Source organism: Rhinocladiella mackenziei, assembly GCF_000835555.1.
Source record: "Rhinocladiella mackenziei CBS 650.93 unplaced genomic scaffold supercont1.5, whole genome shotgun sequence".
Classification (NCBI taxonomy): domain Eukaryota; kingdom Fungi; phylum Ascomycota; class Eurotiomycetes; order Chaetothyriales; family Herpotrichiellaceae; genus Rhinocladiella; species Rhinocladiella mackenziei.
In genome coordinates this window covers 1,636,898-1,660,063 of record NW_013550600.1, presented here as the reverse complement: position 1 = coordinate 1,660,063, position 23,166 = coordinate 1,636,898, and the positions used below count along the sequence as shown (strand labels likewise).

The 23,166-nt window shown below is 50.4% G+C and overlaps 10 protein-coding genes across 10 annotated transcripts; 6 read left to right on the top strand and 4 right to left on the bottom strand.

Annotated features, from left to right (window-relative positions):
* Positions 1–483: 483 nt before the first annotated feature.
* Z518_07072 (uncharacterized protein) lies at positions 484–1,581 on the top strand (the record flags this gene model as incomplete). The annotated part of the gene is made up of 1 exon (XM_013415201.1): positions 484–1,581. One exon carries the CDS (start codon positions 484–486, stop codon positions 1,579–1,581), a length of 1,098 nt encoding a protein of 365 aa, XP_013270655.1.
* A 3,268-nt stretch (positions 1,582–4,849) lies between these two features.
* Z518_07071 (uncharacterized protein) lies at positions 4,850–5,887 on the top strand (the record flags this gene model as incomplete). Its single annotated transcript, XM_013415200.1, has 1 exon — positions 4,850–5,887. One exon carries the CDS (start codon positions 4,850–4,852, stop codon positions 5,885–5,887), a length of 1,038 nt encoding a protein of 345 aa, XP_013270654.1.
* A 520-nt stretch (positions 5,888–6,407) lies between these two features.
* Z518_07070 (uncharacterized protein) lies at positions 6,408–8,156 on the top strand (the record flags this gene model as incomplete). The annotated part of the gene is made up of 2 exons (XM_013415199.1): positions 6,408–6,476; positions 6,498–8,156. 2 exons carry the CDS (start codon positions 6,408–6,410, stop codon positions 8,154–8,156), a joined length of 1,728 nt encoding a protein of 575 aa, XP_013270653.1.
* Positions 8,157–9,129: 973 nt separating this feature from the next.
* On the bottom strand, positions 9,130–9,416 carry Z518_07069 (uncharacterized protein; the record flags this gene model as incomplete). Its single annotated transcript, XM_013415198.1, has 2 exons — positions 9,130–9,318; positions 9,381–9,416. The coding sequence occupies 2 exons, from the start codon at positions 9,414–9,416 to the stop codon at positions 9,130–9,132; spliced, it is 225 nt and encodes a 74-aa protein (XP_013270652.1).
* Positions 9,417–10,568: 1,152 nt separating this feature from the next.
* Z518_07068 (uncharacterized protein) lies at positions 10,569–12,865 on the top strand (the record flags this gene model as incomplete). Its single annotated transcript, XM_013415197.1, has 2 exons — positions 10,569–10,624; positions 11,233–12,865. 2 exons carry the CDS (start codon positions 10,569–10,571, stop codon positions 12,863–12,865), a joined length of 1,689 nt encoding a protein of 562 aa, XP_013270651.1.
* A 562-nt stretch (positions 12,866–13,427) lies between these two features.
* Positions 13,428–14,516, bottom strand: Z518_07067 (uncharacterized protein; the record flags this gene model as incomplete). The annotated part of the gene is made up of 3 exons (XM_013415196.1): positions 13,428–13,700; positions 13,805–14,262; positions 14,450–14,516. The coding sequence occupies 3 exons, from the start codon at positions 14,514–14,516 to the stop codon at positions 13,428–13,430; spliced, it is 798 nt and encodes a 265-aa protein (XP_013270650.1).
* Positions 14,517–15,271: 755 nt separating this feature from the next.
* Positions 15,272–15,765, bottom strand: Z518_07066 (uncharacterized protein; the record flags this gene model as incomplete). The annotated part of the gene is made up of 3 exons (XM_013415195.1): positions 15,272–15,300; positions 15,353–15,611; positions 15,724–15,765. The coding sequence occupies 3 exons, from the start codon at positions 15,763–15,765 to the stop codon at positions 15,272–15,274; spliced, it is 330 nt and encodes a 109-aa protein (XP_013270649.1).
* Positions 15,766–16,024: 259 nt separating this feature from the next.
* On the top strand, positions 16,025–16,924 carry Z518_07065 (uncharacterized protein; the record flags this gene model as incomplete). The annotated part of the gene is made up of 1 exon (XM_013415194.1): positions 16,025–16,924. The coding sequence occupies one exon, from the start codon at positions 16,025–16,027 to the stop codon at positions 16,922–16,924; it is 900 nt and encodes a 299-aa protein (XP_013270648.1).
* Positions 16,925–18,815: 1,891 nt separating this feature from the next.
* Positions 18,816–21,191, bottom strand: Z518_07064 (uncharacterized protein; the record flags this gene model as incomplete). Its single annotated transcript, XM_013415193.1, has 1 exon — positions 18,816–21,191. The coding sequence occupies one exon, from the start codon at positions 21,189–21,191 to the stop codon at positions 18,816–18,818; it is 2,376 nt and encodes a 791-aa protein (XP_013270647.1).
* A 434-nt stretch (positions 21,192–21,625) lies between these two features.
* On the top strand, positions 21,626–22,924 carry Z518_07063 (uncharacterized protein; the record flags this gene model as incomplete). Its single annotated transcript, XM_013415192.1, has 1 exon — positions 21,626–22,924. The coding sequence occupies one exon, from the start codon at positions 21,626–21,628 to the stop codon at positions 22,922–22,924; it is 1,299 nt and encodes a 432-aa protein (XP_013270646.1).
* Positions 22,925–23,166: the final 242 nt, after the last annotated feature.

Below are 23,166 nucleotides of genomic sequence, written 5' to 3'. Positions count from 1 at the left end.
TCTTAACAGTGTACGACGACCTGCGACCTCAAGTCTGCGTCGGCACTGTCGAACCCGCTCGCTCAAAACAAATAAAAATCTGAAATCACCTTGACTCTTGCAATTTACCGCATGCGATCGCTTCCTCTGTTGCCTTTGCCCGTGACAAGCAGTTACCACCGCCTGGTCTATCTCGAGTGATAAAGAGTGACAAATCGTGAAAAATACTTGTGTGGACTCTAGGTGACAAACGGTCACACAAGCGGCGCGGCCAACCCCGGCAACACATTTACTGTCCTGGACAAAACTTGGCCTGCTAGCCTGCATTCAAACACCGCCAAACTGTATTCCCCGCTGTTCGTCAAGACTTTTGCCAGTCAGCACAACCTCAAGACCACCTACTGTGGTATCAAGAAACGTCAGAACCAGCGCATACGAGGAAAACTGAGTGGGCGCATCACCAAAGGCAACCAGAAACCAAGCGTCTCGAACAAACAAGACAAAATGGCGACGGCTGTAGCGGCTACCGCCGGCGTCGAGAATCAACCCCCAGATGCACCAGCATGGCGTGAAAACCTCAACACACATCTCATCTGCCCCGACTGCAAACAGGTCCCACCCGAATTAGTCGAGGAAAACGCTGATACAATCTGTGCCAACTGTGGAATGGTTCTTGCGGAGCGCCTTGTCAGCTATGAGTCAGAATGGCGAACCTTCAACTCGGACGAGAGCAAAGGCGAAGACCCCAACCGTGTTGGGGAAGCCGACAATGAACTCCTCCTCACCAACAATGCAGGGACGATGATCGGTGGTGGAGGACCAACCCTCTCGAGAGAAACTCGCAAGCTCAAGAAGGCGCAGGCCATGCAGCAAGAGAACAAGGCCGATAAGGCTCTGCAAGCAGCATATGCTCAAGTGGAGGCTTGGGGTGAGAAGGCCAAACTTCCCGGTCCCGCCAAGACTGCAGCAAAGATGTACTTCAAGCGAGTTTATGAAGCGAATGCTCTTCGAGGCAAGCAAACTGATGTCATTCTCGCTGGGTGCCTCTTCATCGCTTGCCGTCAGCTGCGGATCCCTCGAACTTTTAACGAAATCTTCGGATTGACTTCCGTCCCGAAGAAGGAGATCGGTCGGGCGTACAAGAATTTGGAAAAGTTCCTCACCAAGGCCGCCCACGACAACATCCAAGCCGTCGAAGGTAGCGGGGGCATTGCCAACCGAGAAGTTCTCGAATATCGTGGTACCCAATCGACTAAGCCCGAGGATCTCTGTAGTCGATACTGCAACATGGTCGGGCTCAACTTCCGAGTAGAGTCAATCGCGAAAGCCCTGGCAAAGAAGATTCCTACCATCGAAGGCCTGGCCGGTCGTAGCCCTCTGTCCAACGCCGCTGCTTGTACCTTTTTCGCCAGTTGGCTGATCGGTTTCGGGAAACCCAGCAAACAGATCAGCGAGGTTGCGGGAGTTAGCGATGCTACTATCAAGCATGCCTACAGATACCTCTTGCAAGAGAAAGAGCGATTGGTTGAGGAGAGCTGGCTTGGTGAACAGCCACCACCTCTCGGAGGCTTCGGGGATTTGAAGAATCTTCCTGGTGCCTGAACGGTGTTATCGTTGACCAAATTGATTTGGTGGCTGGCCATTTCCAATTCCTCCCTCGAGCATGGACAGATGAGGGGATGCGAACCGCTAGTGCAGTACGTTTATGAGAACACTGTTCTCGACATGTTTTCCGGGCACGGCAATTCACTGCTGCGTTGCCGGTTTCAGCAGGCTGCCCTCAAAGCATTACGACAATATGGATGTGTTCTTGGTGAGGGGGCGTGGGTCGGCGGCTTAGTGCACTTGGATATGGGCTTTGGCTTTCATTGCATGGCTGGCATTTCTCATATACCGAACGGTCTACCTGGCATGGCGTCTAGTGGGGTGACTGAAAATTGGAACGGGCAAAATGGGACCTGGGCAGCTCCTGTCCGCCTTGTGCGTAGTGATAGAGCTGGATACATCTTAATTGCGTGGTCACGAATGGCAATAATTGTGGCAACTTTTGTATCCGGAACCGTTTGTAGTGTGGAACCCACTGCCTGATGCCCTTGCTTGGCTTTGCCCGAACGAACAAATTCCGTGCACCCCGTAAATGCAGCCTTGCAGCTCGGACGTCAATATTTGCCAACTTTCTTTTGCGAGGACAGATTCATAACGTCTCGAGCTTCGTCTGTGGCGTCGTATCTACAATATCCTCTCCCTTCTATCTGGACAGGCAAGAGACGTTCAACATGCCTACTAGCATTGTCCCAGCTTTAGTCGGTACCGATGCCGACAATCAGAAGCTGTGGCGGGTAGAAAAGCCGGGGACAATTCCAATCAAGCACTCTCAAGCTCTGGCAGAAGTTGTGTTCTCTGTTCTTGGTGTATCGAATACCGTGTTGTTCACTACATTCACTATCCTTTTGCTTCTGTCGCTTTGTGGAGCCCGTCCTCGCTGGGGATACAATGCAAAGCCATACGCAGTGGTGCTCTAAGCTCGCTAGAGTGGTAGTAACTTCATTGCAAGTTGACTTAGGTTATGAAATATATGAAGGAATACACAACAGCACCTCCGGACTTCACATCAAGCGAGGATGTGTCCACTGCTTTGATATCTAGATTTGACGAGGAATGGCATCCGTGACCCCCCCACTCTTTTCCCCTTCCCGCGAACCAACAAACCCCATTTTACAGATGACAAGCAAAATCAATATGCGTGATCATTGCTAGCTCCTTTGGCCCAATTTGTCCTCAAGGCCCAGACGCCAGTTATTCAGCGCGTGCCGTCAATCAAATTGGCGTAGATGAAGACTGCCTAGTTTTGAATGTCTATGGGCCAACGGTTGTTTCATCACCGTTTCCGGTCCTTGTGTGGATCCACGAAGGTGGAAATGGCCCTGGAAATGGCCGTCTCGGTTTGTGCACAATAATTAATGCTAGTAATAATAGCTTCGTGGGCGTGGCAATTCAAATTCTGGGGCTTGAAACTACCTAAGCTTATCCTCCGTGTTTTGTCAAGCTGATCTTATCGCACTTTAATTTCTGTCATCAGATGAGGTCCACCGCAACGGTATGGTAAATGCTGGACCTCTTGACCAGATGAGAACGCCCAGTTATATTGCTCACACCTTGAAGCATTTTGCCTTGCAAATGGGTCCAACCATCTATCAGGCTATTCGGGGGAAACACATCCCAAGTTACTATCTCGGGTGAAAGCGTTGGTATGTTACAGTACAGGGGAGGTGTGGACTGGGCATACATCTCTAGGGGCCCCTCGGCGATGCTTCAAGATATGGCATAAGGCGGAAGCCTAGGTCAATCACTGTAAAACGAGGCCGTGCAGAATGCCTGCCGTCATCTAACCGAATCTAGGCCATCGCCGCTTCACCATACCGGCCATGCAATATGGATACAGGGACTGGATTCCTTCGCAAGCCTACTACCCTTTGGCAACAGAAGCTGGCTGTCCTCCCGGTCTTCCCTGTGGGCACAAACACAGACTATTTTCGCGTGTCTAGTTGCCAAAGACACAGATGCCTTGATCAATGCAAGTGCTACCATATCTCAATCTGGAAACGACGGATTTGGGCATTACATCTGCGAATGCTAACCGTATTATACATACGACAGAGCGCTAATCAGAAATACTATTCGTGAAGGGCCTTCGTTCACCCCTCAAAACATTACGACAGAAGGGTGATATAGTTGCTTGGTTGCGATTGACGTTCCCGCTATTCACAAACGACGATGTCGCGAAGGTTTTGCTATACCATCCCAGTTCCTAATTCTTCAACAGACCCAAGCACTCCTATGTACGCAACTTCAGGAGACTCGGGTCCCACTGCATTGAACGAAAGCTCAATGTGAACCCGTCAACAGCAGAGAGCTGATGTACGTGAGCCTTTAAATCCAACTGGATTGCTCGAACGTGCTGACAGGATTTTAGAATATCTATGCCGAAACGACGTTTTGTCCGTCTTTCTTGCTGGATAGCAATTGCATACAACGGTAATGGAAGAACGTCTGACAAACATCAAATTCTCGGTTGAGCCAGCCTTGTACGGCGCCGATACCGGCGCATGTATGTGACTAGTCCCTCTCGTCACCTTGATTCCCAGCATTGCCACTCCATATTATAATGGGCGGCGTGAAGAAATCAATGCTCACCAGGACAATCTGCAGACTTCGGTCCCGTAGCGCAAAGTATAGGTCCGGATACGCGCTTGCATTTAGGCAGATCTGGGGTAACGTCATCACTAAGAATGACCCGAGCAACCCCGTGAGCGGTTGGCCCCCCTTCACTACGAATGCTTCCTATCAGGTCAATTTGAATCAGGTGAGTAACGTCTCCGCTTTTTGTGCGTTCACCTTTGTCGTCATGTAAAGGGTAGACGGACAGTTCTGTCCCATCGTGTAAACTGGTGGAACACCGGCAACCAGACCCGCGGATCGATCTGCGCATGAAATACGCTTTATCCAATCATCAACTTGGATGCTACGCCCTTTATGTCGAGTTAACTTTGGTCCGAGATCGTCTCCAAAAGCCCCACCAGTCGCTCGGTGGCACTCACCTATCTATAGGTATTTAATTGTATCTCGAGTCCTAGGATGGTCAATACTCCCTTCAGTCTACGAAAGTGTACAAGCTTGGTTTGACCAGTTCGAAAGATATTGCTCCGCCAAATCATCCATACACTTGATCTATGGTGTCGAATTGCTCCTGGCCACGGCAATATTCATATCGCTTCCAATCCAACGACTAAGATCGAATCTCTCTCCCTCTCTCTGTACACATCAGATTGGATAGAGGGACGTCTCTTTGACACCCACCGACTAAAACACCATGCCGGATCCAAGCCATTTAGCATGCCACTGCGGCCTCATCACAGAGCCAACCTCCCTTCTACTCTCGCCAAGTCTACCAATTGAATGCAGTATCTGCCACTGCAACATCTGCCGCCATACCACAGGGGCATTGGGTGCCTGGTACGTGACTCTCAAAGATCGTCCAAGTGAGGAATCCATGAGTAATGCCGCCAGCTACAAAGCTTCGGAGAAGTATACGCGGTACTTTTGCAAAGGTTGTGGATGTAATGTCTTCGTACGGTCCGAGCGAGATGGGCGGTGGCTGGCTTGTGCGGGAGTTGTTGAGTTCAGTGGTGCAGATGACAGCGGATACAAGAACGTTGCGAAAGTCATGTTCCACGAGTACATGGGCGACGCGACAGATGGAGGGATCGGCCCATATCTCACGCGGCTGGGTGGACGGGATGTGCCCTGCTACGTGACAGAGCCGCATCAAGACGCCGGCCCCATGAAAGAGGGCGAGCTTCTGGAAATACAGACAAAAACAAACCAAGCACAATCCTCGTCCCGCGGCGACATGATGGAAGTGGCATGTCACTGCGGCGGTGTACAATTGCGAATCGCACCACCACCATACAGCGAGAGCAGTGAAGGGTGGCACGTTCCCGTGGACCACAGCAAATACTACGCACGCATCTGCTGTTGCAGATCATGTCGTCTGACCATTGGCTTCTCCATGCAGCCGTGGACGTACATTCCGCCGTCCCAGATCTTCACGGTCGACGGGAAACCAGTCGTTTTCGGCCCGAAAGCAAAAGAGACTGCGCAGATGGAGAAACTCAAGCACTACCAGAGCTCGGTGGATGTCCTCAGGAGCTTCTGCACCACTTGTGGCGCATCCATCTTCTACCAGTGTTTCGACCGGCCGTATATCATTGATGTCAGTGTTGGCGTGGTCCGATCGAAATTTGGTAATGTGCTGGCGCGAGAGTGGTTGGCGTGGGATCGCGATCTTGTTAGCAAGCGGAATGAAGCTGTGGATGAAGAATTGGTCGATGCATGGCTGAGGAAGTAATCTGGTGGAGGTCCTGAATTTGCTCAATCCACTGGAGGGAGATACCTCAAAGCCAGGAGGCAAGGACGACATAGCCTTGTGGGAGCGGGGGCGATGAAAAGGAGTTACCATTAGGAGCGATGGAGTCATTTCTTCTTCTTGAAAGGAGTCGATTTTCCTCATGCTCGACATCCTGCGTCTCTAAAACATGTATGCCACTTCAGCAAGCGAACTTAGATACCAAATACTCCACGTCCTCTTGCCAAAATGGAGCGAAAGCTGGGTAGCTGGATCGCAAACTGCCTTAGGCAGCTTTGCCGAGGCTAGGCGCTTTTGAAATGTTTGCGACTTGTGATCGAGCTGCATTTCGAGTATGGTGAAAATTGTCACATCCCCAATCAGGTCCCCGACTGCTTCTATCTTTTTGAATTGTTATCATTGTAATACTCGTTCAGTTCTGGGGGTGTTGTTTTGTGAACGCTCTTCTCGTGGCTGTCAAATTCGCCCAGTCGGGAGCGGGCTCAAAAGATATTTCTTCAAAATGGCAGCTACCGCAAAGCCAACAAAGAATCAACTCAGGCGAGCGAAAAAGAAGGCCCAAAAGAACCAGGTATGCTTTTCTTCTCTTCAGCTAGCCAGCGAAACTCATGGCGCTCAGGCAAGCACAGAACAAACACCCGATCCTACGACCAGGGGCGAAACCCCGGGACAATTACCGTCAACAAACGGCGAAAAGGTCAAATCAGAAGATAAACGCGATGGCGATCCCCTCACGGACCCTCTCATTGTCGATGAGGGAAATCCTCTCTTCGAACTCTACAAGGATGTTATTGAGAAATTCGAGGAGGCAGACAAGGAAGATTCTACGTTAAAAGAGCCTGAGAAGCCCGAAGTCTACTATGACGGCGATGACGATATTCCCGATGAAGAAGAAGAAGGAGCAGCACCCAAGATATCGAAGAAGAAGCGGAAGGAAATGACAAAGCTCTCTGTTGCGGAATTAAAAGCTCTTGTGAAAAAGCCCGAGGTGGTGGAATGGACAGACACATCGGCGCCCGACCCGAAGTTACTGGTTCACCTAAAATCCTACCGAAATGTGGTTCCTGTTCCCAGTCACTGGTCATTAAAGAGAGAGTATCTCTCCTCGAAGCGAGGCATTGAAAAGCCACCATTTGCGCTCCCAAAATTCATCCAAGAAACCGGCATTGCCGAAATGCGGGATGCGATTCTCGAGAAACAGGATCAGGCCACTTTGAAACAAAAGCAACGAGAGCGGGTACAAGGAAAGTTGGGCAAACTTGATATTGATTATCAAAAGCTCTACGAGGCATTCTTCCGCTTTCAGACGAAACCCGAGTTAACAAGATATGGCGAGGTGTATTACGAAGGAAAGGAGTTTGAGACCAACCTGCGACATCTGAGACCCGGCGAATTGTCCGATGAATTGAAAGAAGCTCTTAACATGCCACCGGGGGCCCCGCCGCCGTGGCTAATAAACCAGCAAAGATATGGCCCACCGCCTGCATATCCGGCGCTGAAAGTTCCAGGCGTAAATGCGCCTCCACCTCCAGGCGCAAGCTGGGGCTTTGCACCTGGACAATGGGGTAAGCCACCAGTTGATGAGGCAACAAATAGACCACTCTATGGTGGGGACATTTTTGGTGTGCTACAACAGCAGCAAAACACGCAACAGGGTGAACCTATCGAGAAAGAATTGTGGGGTGAATTGCAAGAGCAAGAAGAAGAGGAAGAGGAAGAGGAAGAGGAAGAGGAGGAAGAGGAGGAAGAAGACGAAGACAGAGAAATTGGTGGTGCCGGCCTCGAGACCCCAGCAGGTCTTGAGACTCCCCAATCAATGATCGGCGGAACAGAGACGGTGTCAGAATTCGACCTCCGTAAACGTCGCGGCACAGAGACTGAAGAATCATCCCACCCCAGATCAGCATATCAAGTAATACCTGAACGCCAAACGCGGGTCGAAGGCTTCATGGGCAGTGACCGAGCCTACGATCTTAAAGCCGCACAACAAAATGTTAGCAACCTGCCAGTTCTCGGACAAGAAGAATCCCGCAAACGCAAAAAGCCAGGCGACGTAGATGTGTCGATGGATCCGGATGCTTTGGCGGCACATGACGGTATGGATAAAGATGATATCCGTCGCGCGTATGACCAGCAGCGGAAAGCGGAACAAAATCCTGGGTGGGATTTCCAGGAAGATCTCTCAGAGATGATCGCCTCGGAGTCGCGGAAGAGGCAGAAGAGAGATGAGGAAAGGAGAGGTAAACGGTGATATCAGACAAGAACGGAGGAGCATCATGTTTGAAGGTGAAAGACACAAGGAGATGATATCCCTGTCACAAGGGACTGCTGGGTTAGCTTTTGGAGCTGTATATCAGACATTAGGCAAGGAATAGTGCCGATGGGAAATGAGAACGAACCGATTTTCTATGCCGAATAGTCCTGGGAGCTGAGTCTCGCCCGCTGAATCAATCTAACAATATGGGTCCACTAAATCTCTGGCTTCTGCCAAAAAAAAAAAAAAAGATTCCCCAGTGTTTTTTCCATTCTACCAACATCTGCTTTCCAGCCTTATCGTGTCAACACGGACCTTTTGGTGGCCACCGAGTGACTAACATGTCCTGGGAGGGGCTTGGAGCCACTATGAACTGAAGGCTGAGGCGGAGATGGATGGACAGTCGTTGGGACTTTTTTCACCCCACGGCATTGGTGACAGTTTAAGAAATCGCTCGTATCAGCCTGAGCAGATTGAGTTTTTCAGGCAGACATTGTTATCCTTGATCGAGGTGTATGATCGCGTGCGGATAGTGTCTGGGGTGAAGTTGTGGTTCTTTTGAAGAAGATTGATGGTGATGCTGCTTCTGTTGCTCTTGCAATTGCAGGGCGTCGACGTCTCCTCCAAAATGGCACGATGTGGTTGTTGACAAATAAAGCTTCGCGTTTGTTGCAGACGTATAGCTGGGACATGCGGTGCTTGTATCATGTTGCAATATATGTGAACAGTTAAGCAGGGCCGGGGAAGGGTGTGTTTGATGGTCATGGCACCATGGCCACTGAAATCAAGGCCTCTGAAAAGAGTAGATACAATTTCAGTGGCTCGTATTCAAATTTGTTAGCCGTCTCAACAAGGTAAGAAGGTTGAATCATGTCATTTTCTTTTTCGTTGGCTTTAATGCGGGCCTGAATTATAGGTAATATTGTGATCACGGCGTGTCCCAGGTCTCCAGAATTATCACAAAGATATATCATCTTACCTCGTCGAATACCTTCGTCATGCTCCACACGGTATTATGATCGCGCTTGAGATACATGATGGTTTCTTCAATGTCTTTAGCCATCTGAAGCCTCTCCTCCCACCGCTCAGCCGTCATGCCATGGCTTCGTAGCTTCTCGAGGGTCTTAGGATCTTCTCGTTTCGATGCCTTGTTGCCCAACTAAGAAATAGGGTTTATGCAGGTGCGTAGAATCTGACATCGCCAGCTCACTTGGCTCTAACATCCGTGAAAGATGCTCGATTGACGATGGAGAACATGATTATCAACACATCGGTATCTGTGTATGTGAGAGCCCGTAGCCTTTCGCAGTCTTCTGGTCTAGCGGTGTCGAATGATGAGTTTGTTGTCGACCTACATGTGCAAGTGAGAATCCTCAGATCTAAAACCATTCAAAATCGTGAGACGTTGATAAATATGGATTATACCCACATGATGATGGTAGAATGATCGTCGCATACTGTAGGTAGGTATTCTGCTGGAGCTTTACCGGTCGTGAAAGCTCAGAGGAATTTCGTCTTGCCTGCGATCAAGTAACCGACGACAACACATCTTTTAGCAGGTTATTTGTTGCATTCCTAGAGCACACACTGGTACTTACTTTACAGACCGTCTCGGCCGAAATGGTCTGCTTGGTGTTAAATATGGGCTGAACGGTGATGAAGAATGTGAGACATCCCGAAGGCGCTCAGGGCATTTATCAGGAGCAAATGCTGCACTTGAAGAAGCCTTCTCGTGTCTCGGTCGGGTCGGCTGTATATGGACAGGGAACCAGATCTCCGAAGGTATATTGGAACGGTAACATGTTCGAACCTTTGAAGGACAATGGGGAGAAGCATGAGACTGGACTGGTGACCACGATGATATTGCATCAAGTCCTTAGATTCTGATTTGTTCCAAACAGACTTTGCTCTCATCTTCCGCGTGATGCTTTCCCGAAATTCCCCTTTTCTGATCGACGCTTCCGATAAATGTTTATCCCGCAAAGAAATGATGGATGCACAGGCTACAGTTACCTCTTCAATGCTGCGTAAGATGTCGTTGGCGGCGGCAGGATCTGCTATCCAAGACGAGGCGTCTCTTCCAACAAAAGCGGCTTGAAGTTGGGTCCAAGCTGCATTGACCACTGAGCATTCACTGGCCATGCTGGCCATAGCAAATCCGGCCTTTTTGGAATGTTGAACGGATTTCCTTCGATGGCTCCACGACTTTCATGGGCCCAACGACGAGGGATAAATAATGATGCCACGCTTACGAGATTCATGGCCGACTGGGACGGGGATGTTCCTCTCAAAAGCACAGAAAGATTCGGAAAGAGAGAAAATTATGGGATTGAAATGCTCAGGGAAGAGAGAAGTGGGGAAAGTCGAAGTTCACCTCCAGCCAATTAAAGGGAGGTGCACAGCCACCACATGTCAGGGACACATTGTACAAACATTATCTGGGGTTCGGAGCTGGAAAGTCAAAAGTACAGAGATGTTGATATGTCCCGCGGAGGTATGGGTTATTAATTGGCTTTTGTGTCTGCTTATTCCCCGGTCGTGATCTCAGCCTTGTCTCCACTCTATTCGCGCAAACGGTTGTCAGGTGATTCTTTCCGGCCAAATAACCCGAATTTTATTGCAAGGCAAAATACTAGAAGCGAGCATCATCGATAAATAATCGAGTGGTCGTGCTTCATGGTCCTCGTAGTGGTACGGAAGGTCGGGAGGGGCGCCGGCGTAAAGGAGACGTCCTGGCGCAGCCTCGTTAGTACCCAAATACGGGCTTGGCAAAGATATACCCAGAATCGCAGTTTGGGTTGAATCCATCCAACCAGCTGCGCAAACCAAGCACGGAGGATTCGGGGATTTCCATATGCTGTATTCTGTGTATCCTCCTCTTCTGCCACAATCCCAAATCGAGGTGAAACCCCTCAGGTGGCACAAACTATTCCACTGTAGCTGGTCTTATTCTCTTTCCTGATTTCAGTCATGGACCGCTACCGGGGGCAAGTTCTCCCTCCCCCAGTTTTTTTTTTTTTTTTTTTTGTTAAACTTCTGGCCATTTTTCCGACTGGACTGACACCCATATCAGATCGCGACGATCTCCCCGACCTCACCGCGAACGTGACGATCATCCGGATGTTGAATATTTTGGCGAAGGGGAAAGCTACAGGCCTGGTGGTTCAACCGGCGAGGGTCCTTACCGTCCTCCAAACCGCGAGCGACTTGCAGCGGACTCATGGTCTGCCGACAGAAGAGATTCACGTCGAGATGACAGAAGAGACGATATAGATTCATACGTTCCAGCAACAAGCTCACGGGCTGCGAGACCCCGAAGTCGTTCTCCAGGTTTTCGTCGACGATCGCGAACGCCTCCAAATCGCGGCCGAGAAGATTTGTTCGCAAGTAGGAGATCACCACGACGTCGGTATTCGCCACGCAGATCTCCGATCAGAAGACGATCTAGATCAGTGTACGGTGCCCGATTTCGCAGCCCTCCCGATGCCAAACGATACCGAGACTATTCTCCCGAGCCCTCGCGACGTTCGCCCAAGCGTGAACGTCGAATTTCTCCCGAGCGAAACAGATTTGACCGTCCTCGTTCACCATCGAGACGAGGATACACACCTGAACGCGACCTTGGAAGAGGGGGTGAAAGTTATCGACCGAGATCAAGGACGCCGCCCCGACGAAGACCAGCGGAAGACAATTGGCGGAGACGGTCTCCTTCCCCAAGGAATTCTGGACCTGCGTCGAACAATACATCTCGAAGATCATCTCCGCCTATTCATCCAGATAGAGCGAGCTTGACCGGATCGTTACCTCGGTCACCGGCGTACCTAGCCCGCACTCAGTATGACAGGGCAGAGTCGACGACCTACCGAGACAGATCTCCTCCGCCTGCAGATTCGTGGAACCGCGACTTCAGTACGCCACACGACGATACTCGTTCAAATGGTGAAGCCTTGCAACCACCCTCTGGACCAAGTAGTTACAGAAATGGCAACTATGAACGTCCTCCGCCGACAGGTCCTTCACGCGGTTTTAGCCAACCCGCCCATCAATCACCACCCACGGGACCCGCATCTGCCACCATGTCCATGTCCGCTCACAATCGTGGCGGAGGTGCAGCTACACTAGGTGCTCCTACGAGGCCTCGTGGTGCGGCTGGTCGATTTGACGGACCTTCTCGAGATTTCACGAGTTCTCCGATGCGTGGCCGTGGCAGCTTGACCTACCGAGGACCAGCACCATACGGACCCAGAGGAGGAGGATTTGGTCGTGGTGATTTCGGTGCAAGCAGAGGAGACTCGGGAGGCAGTCGAGGAGATTTTGCAGGCGGCTATCGTGGCGGATTCGGACGCGGTGAACCATCGTTTCCATTTCGTGGAAATAGTAGCTCAAGCACGACATACCCTCGAACGCAACGCTTTAACACTGTCCAACAACACCTCACCACGACAGAAAAGATTGTCCCGGGCGGTAAACTTCTTCCCTCAGGACTTCCACCGGACCAAGAGAAACGGATCAGGATGCTCGAAGCGGAAGCCGAGCGCATGCGGACAGAGATTGCGGAGAAGCAGAAAATCAAGCGCGAGGTTCTGAATGAATGGGAAGTTCGCGAGCGAGAAAGCGAGAGGGAGAGCTTGCGCAGTGAGCTCGCTGACGCCCATTTGCAGCAACTGATGGAAGGAGAAGACGGAATTGGGCGTGCAGCGTTCTAATAGGACGGTTCTCTTTGTCTTTTCTGGCTCTCACCCAAGGGAATATGACCTCCGCCACACGAAGCAGACCGCCTTGCTCATCCCCCTCATCCACACCTCCTCAAACCAAGTGTATAACTCCGACCACCAAGAACCAGCTTCATGCGAGAAGCGATGGGATGAACATGGAATTGAAAGGCATGGCACAAGGAAACCTAAAATGAAATTAAGGGATGATTGATTCGACTGGCAACTCTGGCATAGCGAAATGGGATATCGGGTAGAAAAAGCGTGAAAAAAGGCGGTTGCGGTTGCTTTCTAACCTCGTTTGTTTTCCGGACATGTCCAGTGATCAAAGTGGACGGGTGGCTCCAGGATGATTCTGAAGAAAAGGAGTGGATCAAGTCTATGGACCTTAACAGAAATGGACAGAAGATGATCGCTTTGGAGGCACATGTTCCATTCCATTTCTCTCGAACCTTTTCACTTATGTCTCTTCCTCTCCACATGGCGGATGCGGGATTTTCTCTTTCTTCACCTCATTCATCCCCTCCCACTGTCCACATCCCTCGATACAGCTGACCTACGCTCCTACAGCTCTCCCACCATCCACCTCCAAATTGACACCAGTCACAAATTTGCCCTCATCACTTGCCAAAAAAGCACAAATATTCGCCACGTCGCTAGGATCCGTCAATCTACCCAGGGGCACATTGAAGAGGAACTTCTTCATGTTCTCTTCGGTGTAAGGCACACCCACGAACGATTCAAACAGGCCCGTCCCCGAGAGGAGTGGGCACAATGCGTTCACGCGGATCTGCTCTTTGCCGAATTCCGCCGCGAGACCTTTCGTGGCCTGTCAAGACATGGCGTCAGCTACTTGAGCCCAGGTTCGACGAACGGAACGAAAGAGAGGACCAAAGCACAGGATCGAGGAGAGCAAGGACGAGGGCGCCAGACATTTGCAACAGCACCCTTCGATGCATTATACCAGACCAAACCCGGCCGAGGGCGCATGGCTCCAATACTGGCAATGTTGATAATACTTCCGCCGCCTCTCTTCCTGAGCGCTGGAATGGTAGCAGGTATGCTGAGGAAAATACTCTTGACATTGACAGCCATGACCTTGTCAAACTCGGCCTCGGTGACTTCTAGGGTGGGTTTGTTCTTGTAGCTTGTGCCGGCGTTGTTGACGAGAACGTCGAGTCCGCCGAACTTGGACACCGCGGTCTCTACCATCTTTTCCCAATCTGCGGCGGCGGTCACGTTCGCGGTCAGTGTGGCAACGTTGGCCGAGTACGTGGAAGAAGAGGAAAAGGCCTTTGAGAGGCCATCGCCGTTCATGTCGGCGGCGACGACTTTGGCGCCTTCGGACACGAATTTCTGCGCCACGGCGAGACCAAAGCCTGAGGCGGCGCCTAGGAAAAAGGGATTAGCTAGGAATTTCCGGCACCAGAAACACGCCTATGGTCTGCGAAAGCGACTGTATTGACAGTTATGACACCACCACTTCCCAGAGGGAAGTTGCCTGTTTGTGCTGCGGTCACCTCCTGAGACGAAAGAGTCCGGCAACACTGCAAGGACCTTACGAGGTCTTGGGCGTACCTGTGACGATGGCTACCTTGCCAGCCAATCGACCGGAACCTGTTTGCACTTCATGGAGGCCTGACATTGTGACGGCTTGACCGAGGGAACAAATTTGAGATGATCACGATCCTGGTTTCTTGAACGGTGAGAAATTGGAGATGTTCTCGAGAAGGCTGTACCAAAAACGGCTCGAGAGGAGTTCATATACGCCATCTGGACAATCTTCTCTGCCCCGCATGGGGATCCAACAGATCCCGAGAAGAAGCGAAGGTAATTCACGGTGATCAATGACCAAGTGCCAATAATGGAGGGGTTGAGGGTTGCCGGAACGGACTTGCGGGGAAAAAATTGAGAAACTGATGCGGAGTTGTGATTCGAAAGTTCAAACGGTCAATGAGGCGGCGAATAAGCATCGACGGCGTCGGACGGATTCTTTTTTCGAGACTCGGGACCTCACCGTGTGGTCAATTGCGAGTTGGTGTGCAGTTTGCAGACCGTCGAGCGAGTTTTATGAATATGGAAGCCGCATAACGTCCCTTGGAGCAATCTCCTCGTTCGATCCAAACAGCACCTAGTTCGGTACTCGGATGATGGACTGACCTGGCAAGGGTTGATAAAAGCTGAGTTGATAGTCATAGAGCAGGCTGGTATCCAAAACGCAAGCCTAGAATGATGGGCAAGGCTTAATTTAACAGCGGATGCAAGCGAGCACGCACATTGTCCATCTCCAGAAAAAAGAGGCGGTCAAACCTGGGAGGTAGAATAGTACACTGATGTATTCCATCGTCTTGATGCTGGGTATCATAATGTACAGAAATCCAACACAATCAAAATCCGGGCCTATTTCTTCCTTTTGTTCATTCGACTCTCTGTAAAATTGATCAGTATTTGGTCCGCAGAGCAATGCATCCAAGGACCTACCTGCTGCTGTCCTCTTTTTCTTCGGAGGGCCCTTGCCTCTTAACTTGGCGAGTTGGACGCGTTCTAATCTCTGTTCCTCTTCTTCATTGAACCCTGTCAAATCAAATTTCTTGAATTCGTTTATCACATCTTCCACCGTGGCTGATCTTCTTGGATAATATGCGGCTAATGTTGGGCCCTTTAACCTCTGGCGAAGAATTTTATTGCCTAACCGTTGTCGATTAGGGTTGAAGGTGGTACCGAATATTGAGCATTGAAGCTATCAAACCATAGATGCGTTAGCAAATTGCGTAGGCTGGTTGACCAATTGGGGATGCCGGGACGGAGGTTCCCTAGGCGAGGGAATGCCGGGTTGTTGTATTCAGGCATACCTTTGCAAGTTCGAGTAGCCGGCCTCTGGGTGCAGAAGCCATTGCCGCCCGTTCTGAACGGGAGAGTGTTTGCCGTTGTTAGTAGTTAGTGGGTTGAATATTTGGATGAAATTTGGTCGTGAAAGACTGCGCCCGGTTGAAATTCCCTCCTCTCGGCTATAATTTCCTCGGAAATGCACCTCATATTTCATGAACCGGTCGCTTGTCAACGTCAAATTTCCTTCCCTCTTACATGCCCGCCCTACCACAGCACTTCAATCACCATGCGGTAGCCCTTACACTTCTTGATTTCCTTATCACCATGTCCAGTGTCGACAGGAAAAGAAAACCGACCGGAGGCCACAGCCCTCCTCACAAAAAGTTCCAGAAAGGCAGCCCCAACCACGGCCCCGACAAATTTCCTCCCCTCACTTCATCGTCTGATAATGGACTACTTCCACCACTCCCATCAATCGACGAGAAATTCAGAGACGTTGTCTTCACCCACCAAAGCATGGCAGGTTCCCCTGCCGAAAGTTACGACAGGCTCGAATTCCTGGGAGACGCCTACCTTCAACTCTTTTCCTCGCGACTAATTTGGGATCGGCTTCCATTCCTTCCCGCTGGACGTATGTCACAAGTTCGGGAATCTTTGGTCAAGAACGAAACTCTTGCTCAGTATTCAGATCTTTATGGCCTGACCAAACAATTAAAGAATTTCAAACGATTTCAGAATGGACCTCCACAGACTTGGCTGAAGATCAAAGGTGATCTTTTTGAAGCTTACGTTGCAGCGGTGGTCTTGTCAACACCCGAAGGGTTTGAGCGGGTCAGAAATTGGCTGCTTCATTTATGGGAACCGAAAATAGAAGCAATCACGTCTAAACCAGAGGCCTCGTCGAAGAGCAAGGAGGAGCTTGCGAAGAAGGTTTTGGGCAAAGGTGTCAGGCTCAACTACGAGGACGAAAGGGAGCCCATTATTCATTACGGCCAAGGAAGGGAGACGTATTTTGTTGGGGTTTATTTGACCGGATGGGGCTGGGAGAATCAGTATCTTGGAAGTGGAAAAGGATTGAGCAGAAATGCAGCTGGCCAAGAGGCGGCAGCCGCAGCGTTGGAAAATCATCCGCTCATCGACGAAATCATAGCGAAGAAAACGGCCTTCTACGCCGAGGCAAAGAAAAAGGGGGAGCCACAGCCAAACAAACATTCAAAAGATTGAGCTGTTGAAGAAATTGCTCCCGAACCGATATTGAACACATCATGAGGGCCGTCGCGAATTGGATTAAGGCTTGGAAATTAAACGTCTTCGCCTCACAAGTACGTCTATACCTCGTTCATCTTGGTCTTCCGGATTGAGCTGCAGTATTGACCGAGACTTGGTCTTCTCCTGCGACCACGATGTCTTGTACCCTTATCCGAATCGACTCGATCCCAAACCCACATCTCCCTGCGATAATCTGTGAGTTTAGGTTAGCTTATCAGACCTCGAGCGGGGAGATTGATCTTACGTCGGGAGAAACTTCAAGCTGAATTGTCAAGCCGGCATGGAGTCTGTTGCAGCAACATTCGGTCCTCACCGCTAACATTTGCTCCGGTGAATGGAGACAGCATCACGGGCCGTGACCTGTGAATGTCGATGATGATTCGATGATTCAGAACAGCGTCAACGTACATACCCGAAGGGCAAACCCGGAATCAGCTCCCACCCCGTCGAAGATATCTGAATCTGGCTGTACAATGCTCTTTCCCTTTACCTGGGAGCGTGAAGAATTCTTCGTTCAGCTTCTCTTTGGGAATATCGTCATCAGCTTCATATCCAGATTCCTCTTTTACTGGACTTTCCGGCTTTGTAAACAAAGAACCGAGGACCGAGAATGGATAGGACAATTTGCTCCATGTCACCTGGTATGAAGAAGTCATTATTTTTCTTTGTCTTTTTGCGGTGGACCGATCCAGATGCAAACGTATTCATTCTCTTTGTGGTCCGCAAAATTCTTCGACTCTTGGAAGCACGATCCTCAGGTCCTCATCAGACTCTATGTTGACATAGGTGCGCTTTGTTGGAGTCGACAGTAAGCTTGTACTGGTCTCCGCCACATCTTCGGATTCGTTCTTCGTTTCATTACTTGATTCTATTGATGTCTCCTTTTATCCATACACTACAGTTGACGATTGTCCCCTCCCCGCATCATTCCGCATTGCATTGAAGACACGATGAGCTCTGTAGGCTCTTGAGACACATTGCTTCCGACTCGAATTATGTCTTGCTCGGCCCAAACATATCGACAAGGCAACATTTCGCCGCCTTGAATGAGTTCGAAGACACCCCTAGTGCGACCCGCCCTTAAACGACGCTGTCGACGAGCCTCCCTGCTGTCATAGGCACTTTCCTCCATTGTTCTTTGATTGCCAACGAGAACAGCTGAACCTGCCGACCTTCCTCCCGCCGAGGAATTTGGCGAATATTGGGAGAGGCGCCTATATTCAGGAGCAACCTGACCTGGACCCGAATGTGAGTGGAAGATGGTCAATGTCAAGGCGAGAGTTGTTCTGAACATGATATATGATAATAATCGGTGTGACGGGCAGAAGAGAGCCACAAGGCTATTTGAACGAGATAGGCAAGTGAGAACGGAAAAAAAAAAAAAGTCAGACAGCTTCACGCGTACGTATGAGGTCAGTCACGAGATACTTCTTCACGGGTGCCCGAGACGAACACTTTGCGGTGAATACATGGACGAGAGGTGTCCATGGCTACCATGTTGCTGTGAGCTCCTTCGACTGTGAATTATGAACACCGAGACTATTACATGTTCCCGAGCCGGCGTGATGATATTGGCAACGAGTAATGACAAGATGAAGAGCTTGATGCGTTGATGGGCAGCCCAATGAATACAGCATTAAAATGTCGTTGCCATGCTCCGAGTCCCTGCCTTCTGGTATTCAAACCAATGGACCAGGTTGTATTCTCTATGCAATCAAAGCTCGAACCTGCAACCAACCCTGGGGAAAGGAAACAATATCCAATCACAGCCCAACCCATCATCCTTCATATCTCCTCGCATCACGTTCATCATCATCCAATTGTATAATCACCTCCACGGTGCATCTCAAACAATCTCCAGCTCATCATCGCTATCACCGAGAGGCTGGGCGCCAGCAACACCAAGGCTCTCTCGCCCAGCCTCGCGAATACCCTTCTCCGTAACGAAGCGCGTTTTCTTCACAGGCGACAGGCGCACATCTCTCGCAGTGCGTTTTCTTGTTCCACCCGTGTTGAGGATGCTAGTGGCGCGCGCGAGAGAGGAGCCTTGACTTCCCCCTTCTTGATGTTGTTGGCGATGGTGTTGATAGTTTGCTTCCCTGGACATCGATACCGGATTGTGCTGAGAGATAGAGGTAGAGGCAGATCCGTCGTTGGACTTCGCCGCTGTTTCTCTATCTTCATCTTTGTCTTGCGTTCTATCTTTGGCTTTTTGTCGAAGATACTCAGCACCAGCGCTCCCAAAGCCCAAGCTGTGGCTTGAACCAAGTTTCTCCGCGATCTCTCGCTCTTTTTCCTGAGCTGCGAGGTGTTTTCTCACCCGCGCATCACGGTCGCGTTGTAATTGGCCTTCGGGGATGAATGGGTCGTCCTCATCTAGGAAACCTCCACGTTTCTGGCCGGGTCGGGAACCGTGACTGGCTCCTGTGTTCGATTTCGCGATGTAGAAGTGACTTCCTGAGTTGGGGTCGTATCTTCGGCCATCTTTCGACAATAATCCATTACCTTTGCTGTTCTTGTCATAAAAGTTGTGGCGCCCGTATCCATTCGTACCGGCATTGACGCCCATGCGTCGCGCGCGGGTTTTGTCCAGCTGTGCGTTAAGATGCCATTCGCAAATGCCGGTTTTGGACGCGTCAACCCAGCTACCGCATTCTTTGCCATCTTTTTTAAGCGTTTTGCAGTAGCCTAGATCTCTTGCGGTGCCGATTTCCAAGACTGTGTCATCGCCGTCGTGGAGTGTCAGGCTGAACGCTCCTGTATCTGTCTTTCCGGGCTTAGGGGGCATGATTTGAGGATTGAGAATGGCGATCACTGTTCCGGGAGTGAGTCGGTGGTAGCGTGGGAGAGCGGTGTCGAACAGGTACAAATCAATCGTCCATTTGAGGTCAGTGAGTGTGAAGACCATGAAGAGCCGTTGATTCCGTGATCCATCTTCCCATTGCCGTTCCCAATCGTTGGTGCCTACGGTCGTGGTGTCGGTAGTCCGTTTCTTGTGGTCCATTGGAGATGATTTGGAAGCGATCGCGCCGAAGACAACGTAGTCACACACTCCGTCTGGAAGCTCGTAATCGGGTGATGTCACGGCTTTCAAGAGGTCTGGGATGCGGTAGATTGTGAATCGGTCAGAGGGGAGAGTGCGCTTCAGGAAGGTGTGCGGCAGTATGCGAGAGGATAGGTGGAGCTGGGAGAACCCTTCGAACAGAGCGGCATCTGCGCGCTGTGTCTCAATTTCCTCGGGTTGCTGTGATAGTTTGGACACTCCTTCCTGGATCTCGGATAAACTTCGAGTCTTCCTAAGGTGTCGTATGCCAGAATTGGCCTCTGCTGCAGCCGAGAGCACTTCATTACGACTGTATCCCGCTCGGTGTTGTAATCGCGTGGGTGATCTTGGATGTTCATGCGGGCGAGACTCTTCTGCAAGCAGGCGATAGCTTTCAATTTCTGTTTGATCTAGCTCAAACCCATTGCTGCGGTTTCGGTTGATTGCTTCCCGTTGACTTCCGTTGTTAACTTCTCGTTCGCGAGCCTCTACCATTCGCTCACTGAAAGTCTTCCTGGTCTCGGTACGGGAATTCGATTTGGACGAGACGACGGAGCGTGCTGAATTGAAAGCCGATGATCTCGATAAAGGTCTGTCACCGCCTGAAAGGAGGTTCTCCTTTCTCTGTCGAGTACTGCCAGAGGTAGTGTTTGCCCTGCGCAAAGACACATCGCTCCCTCGCAGTCCTTGATCTATTCCGAGGAGAACTCGAGAGGAAGGCTTCGGTTGCGGAGCGGTTTGTAATCGTTTTGTCGGGGATCCTCTGACTTCGACGTGTGGTATTTGTGTGATAGGCTCTTGATGCATGGAAAGCAATCTGGAAGATGTCGAGTCTGGTCCATGTACCGAACTAGGTCGGGACGAACCTCTTCCTGGAGTAGCAGCCCTGGCTTTGTTTTGTTGCAGCTTTTTCAATTTCAATTTCGCCTCAATGGCAGCAAGCTTCAGCTGTAGCATCTCTTCATCTTCTTCGAGATCCTCTTGCATATCTTGTTCTTGTGGCGAGAAATCTCTGTCTCTGCGAGCTGTTCGCAGATGATCCGTAATACTAGGGGTGGTGGCCAAGTGTTTCGTTGGCGATGCGGAATTTTGGAGGGCACCGTGCTTTTTGCGTCCACTAGGTGAGCTGAGGATGGCGGCATGGGGTGACATTGGAGGCCATGGAATATCATGAGACATGTCCGTTGATGTATCAATCGCAATGGCCTTTAGGAATGGTGCCGGTGTTGAAGATAAGTAGTCAATGGGCTTGCGGACGAATGTTTGTTTATGTATTGGGAGACAGGGGTTCGACGCAGTGTCACACAACAGCGTTCTTCTCTCTGATATCGTCGACTCGTCATACCCCATCAACTCATCCACGATATTGAATGTCCTGGGCCATCAGAAAGTCAAAAGAATTCAGTGGCTTGCAGGATGGCTTGCAGGATAGTTTGCGGAGGATCTCCGTCTCCGATTGGTTCCTCGCGACGCGCTGTCGACGACGCGTCACAACATGCTTGGCAATGATCCCAACGAGGGGCATGCTCGATATGAAGGGAATCCCATAATGCTATATCACACTCCAACAGCAGAGCAATTGTATTGAGTATCTAACCATCAGGGGTCCTGGCATGACCATAGAAACCCGATCGCGGACGAACAGTCCAGTCAAGAACTCCACGGAGATCCCGACTGCAGAAAGCAATCCGCAAAGGAAACCTCTGCAACATTTTATCCTTCCGAAAGATGTATCTGACCGCGCACGATTCATCTTGTTGCGGCATCCCCGAGACTTGACTACACAGCGCTTTCTCTTTTGTCCCGAGAATGGATTGTTTCAATTCACCAAAATAAATGCGCCATCCAACGACCCTCGGAGCCTGCTTTTTGCTGGTTGCGGCGCAGGAGGAGAGATCAACTCCACAGCGGGGGAGTCAACTGGGATCAAATCAAAAGAAGCATTGAGCAATGGCTACGTAAGCCGGGGCGCAGAATTCTTTGTGGCAACCCCATTTGACCTTGCTTTTGTCTTGATTCCCCTCGTCACACCAGCAAAGACGCCGACCGAGAAAATGCTCTTTCAGCCTCTCGATGACATCCTTGAACAACATACTGAGGGAGACAAGCATCTGCGATACATTTGTGAGCAAGGACGAACGATGATTGGGGAGGCGATGTCGAAGTTTTGTGACACCATTGAGGCTGGGGATGAGCAGATGTACAGACCGAACGAGAACAAGACTTTGAAAATGATAATGGACAAGGCCGAAACTGCGATAAGAAATGGGTTGCCAGCCAGTTTGGAGGACCAATTCGTAACAAGGGTATTGGAAACACCGGTGCTGAGCGTGAAACGGGAAGAAACCATTATGTCTACCCGGTCAGAGCCACTTGCGCTCGATGGAAACGATTCTGCCTTGGAAGGCTTTGATTCACAGTCGTCTGCGGAAAGCTCTGCACCATCGGCGGTCTTTTCAGAGGTCTCTACCACCAGCTCCATCAGCGCTGTTGTTCCTGGTGCAATGCCCCCAGAGCTGCGAGATCTACAGAAACAGAGCATTGCTCTGGAATTTATCCTGGCGTCATATCTGCCAAGCTCAATAGCAGAGCGGCTGAAAGCGAGCCTTGCTGCTAAGAACTCGCCAATCAATTTCACACCACTTGAAGAACATCTCAAGTCCCTGGCTGCGCTCAGAGCGGAGGCATGGGCATCAAGATCAATGGGTGACTTTAGCAGAAAAAGAGACGTGGAGGATGAAGAAGCCGCGGGATTGAGGGCTGACAAGAAAAGAAAGCAGGAGGAAGAGGACCGGAAGAAGAAAATGGGTGAATCGAAAGGAGTAAGGGAGTTGAAGAAGGTGAATGTGTCTGGTATGAAGAAAATGAGCGATTTCTTCGCCAAAAAGCCTGCCGCGAAAGCAAATGGATGAGGGGGATCAGACCTCTGCCGGAATCGGGCCGAAATTCTTTATCTACAGAGGATGCTTCCAATATGATGACGTCTCCGGGGGAGCGGGACATTATATCCCCAAAAGCCGAGAAATGTCCAGGGTTTCATTATTTCTGGGAATTGTCTTTGTTTCGGCCCACATATACAGTTACGACGCTGCGAATGAATCTCCGACTGGGAGAGAATGTGACAATGGTTTGTGGAACGGAGGGAGGTAGAAGA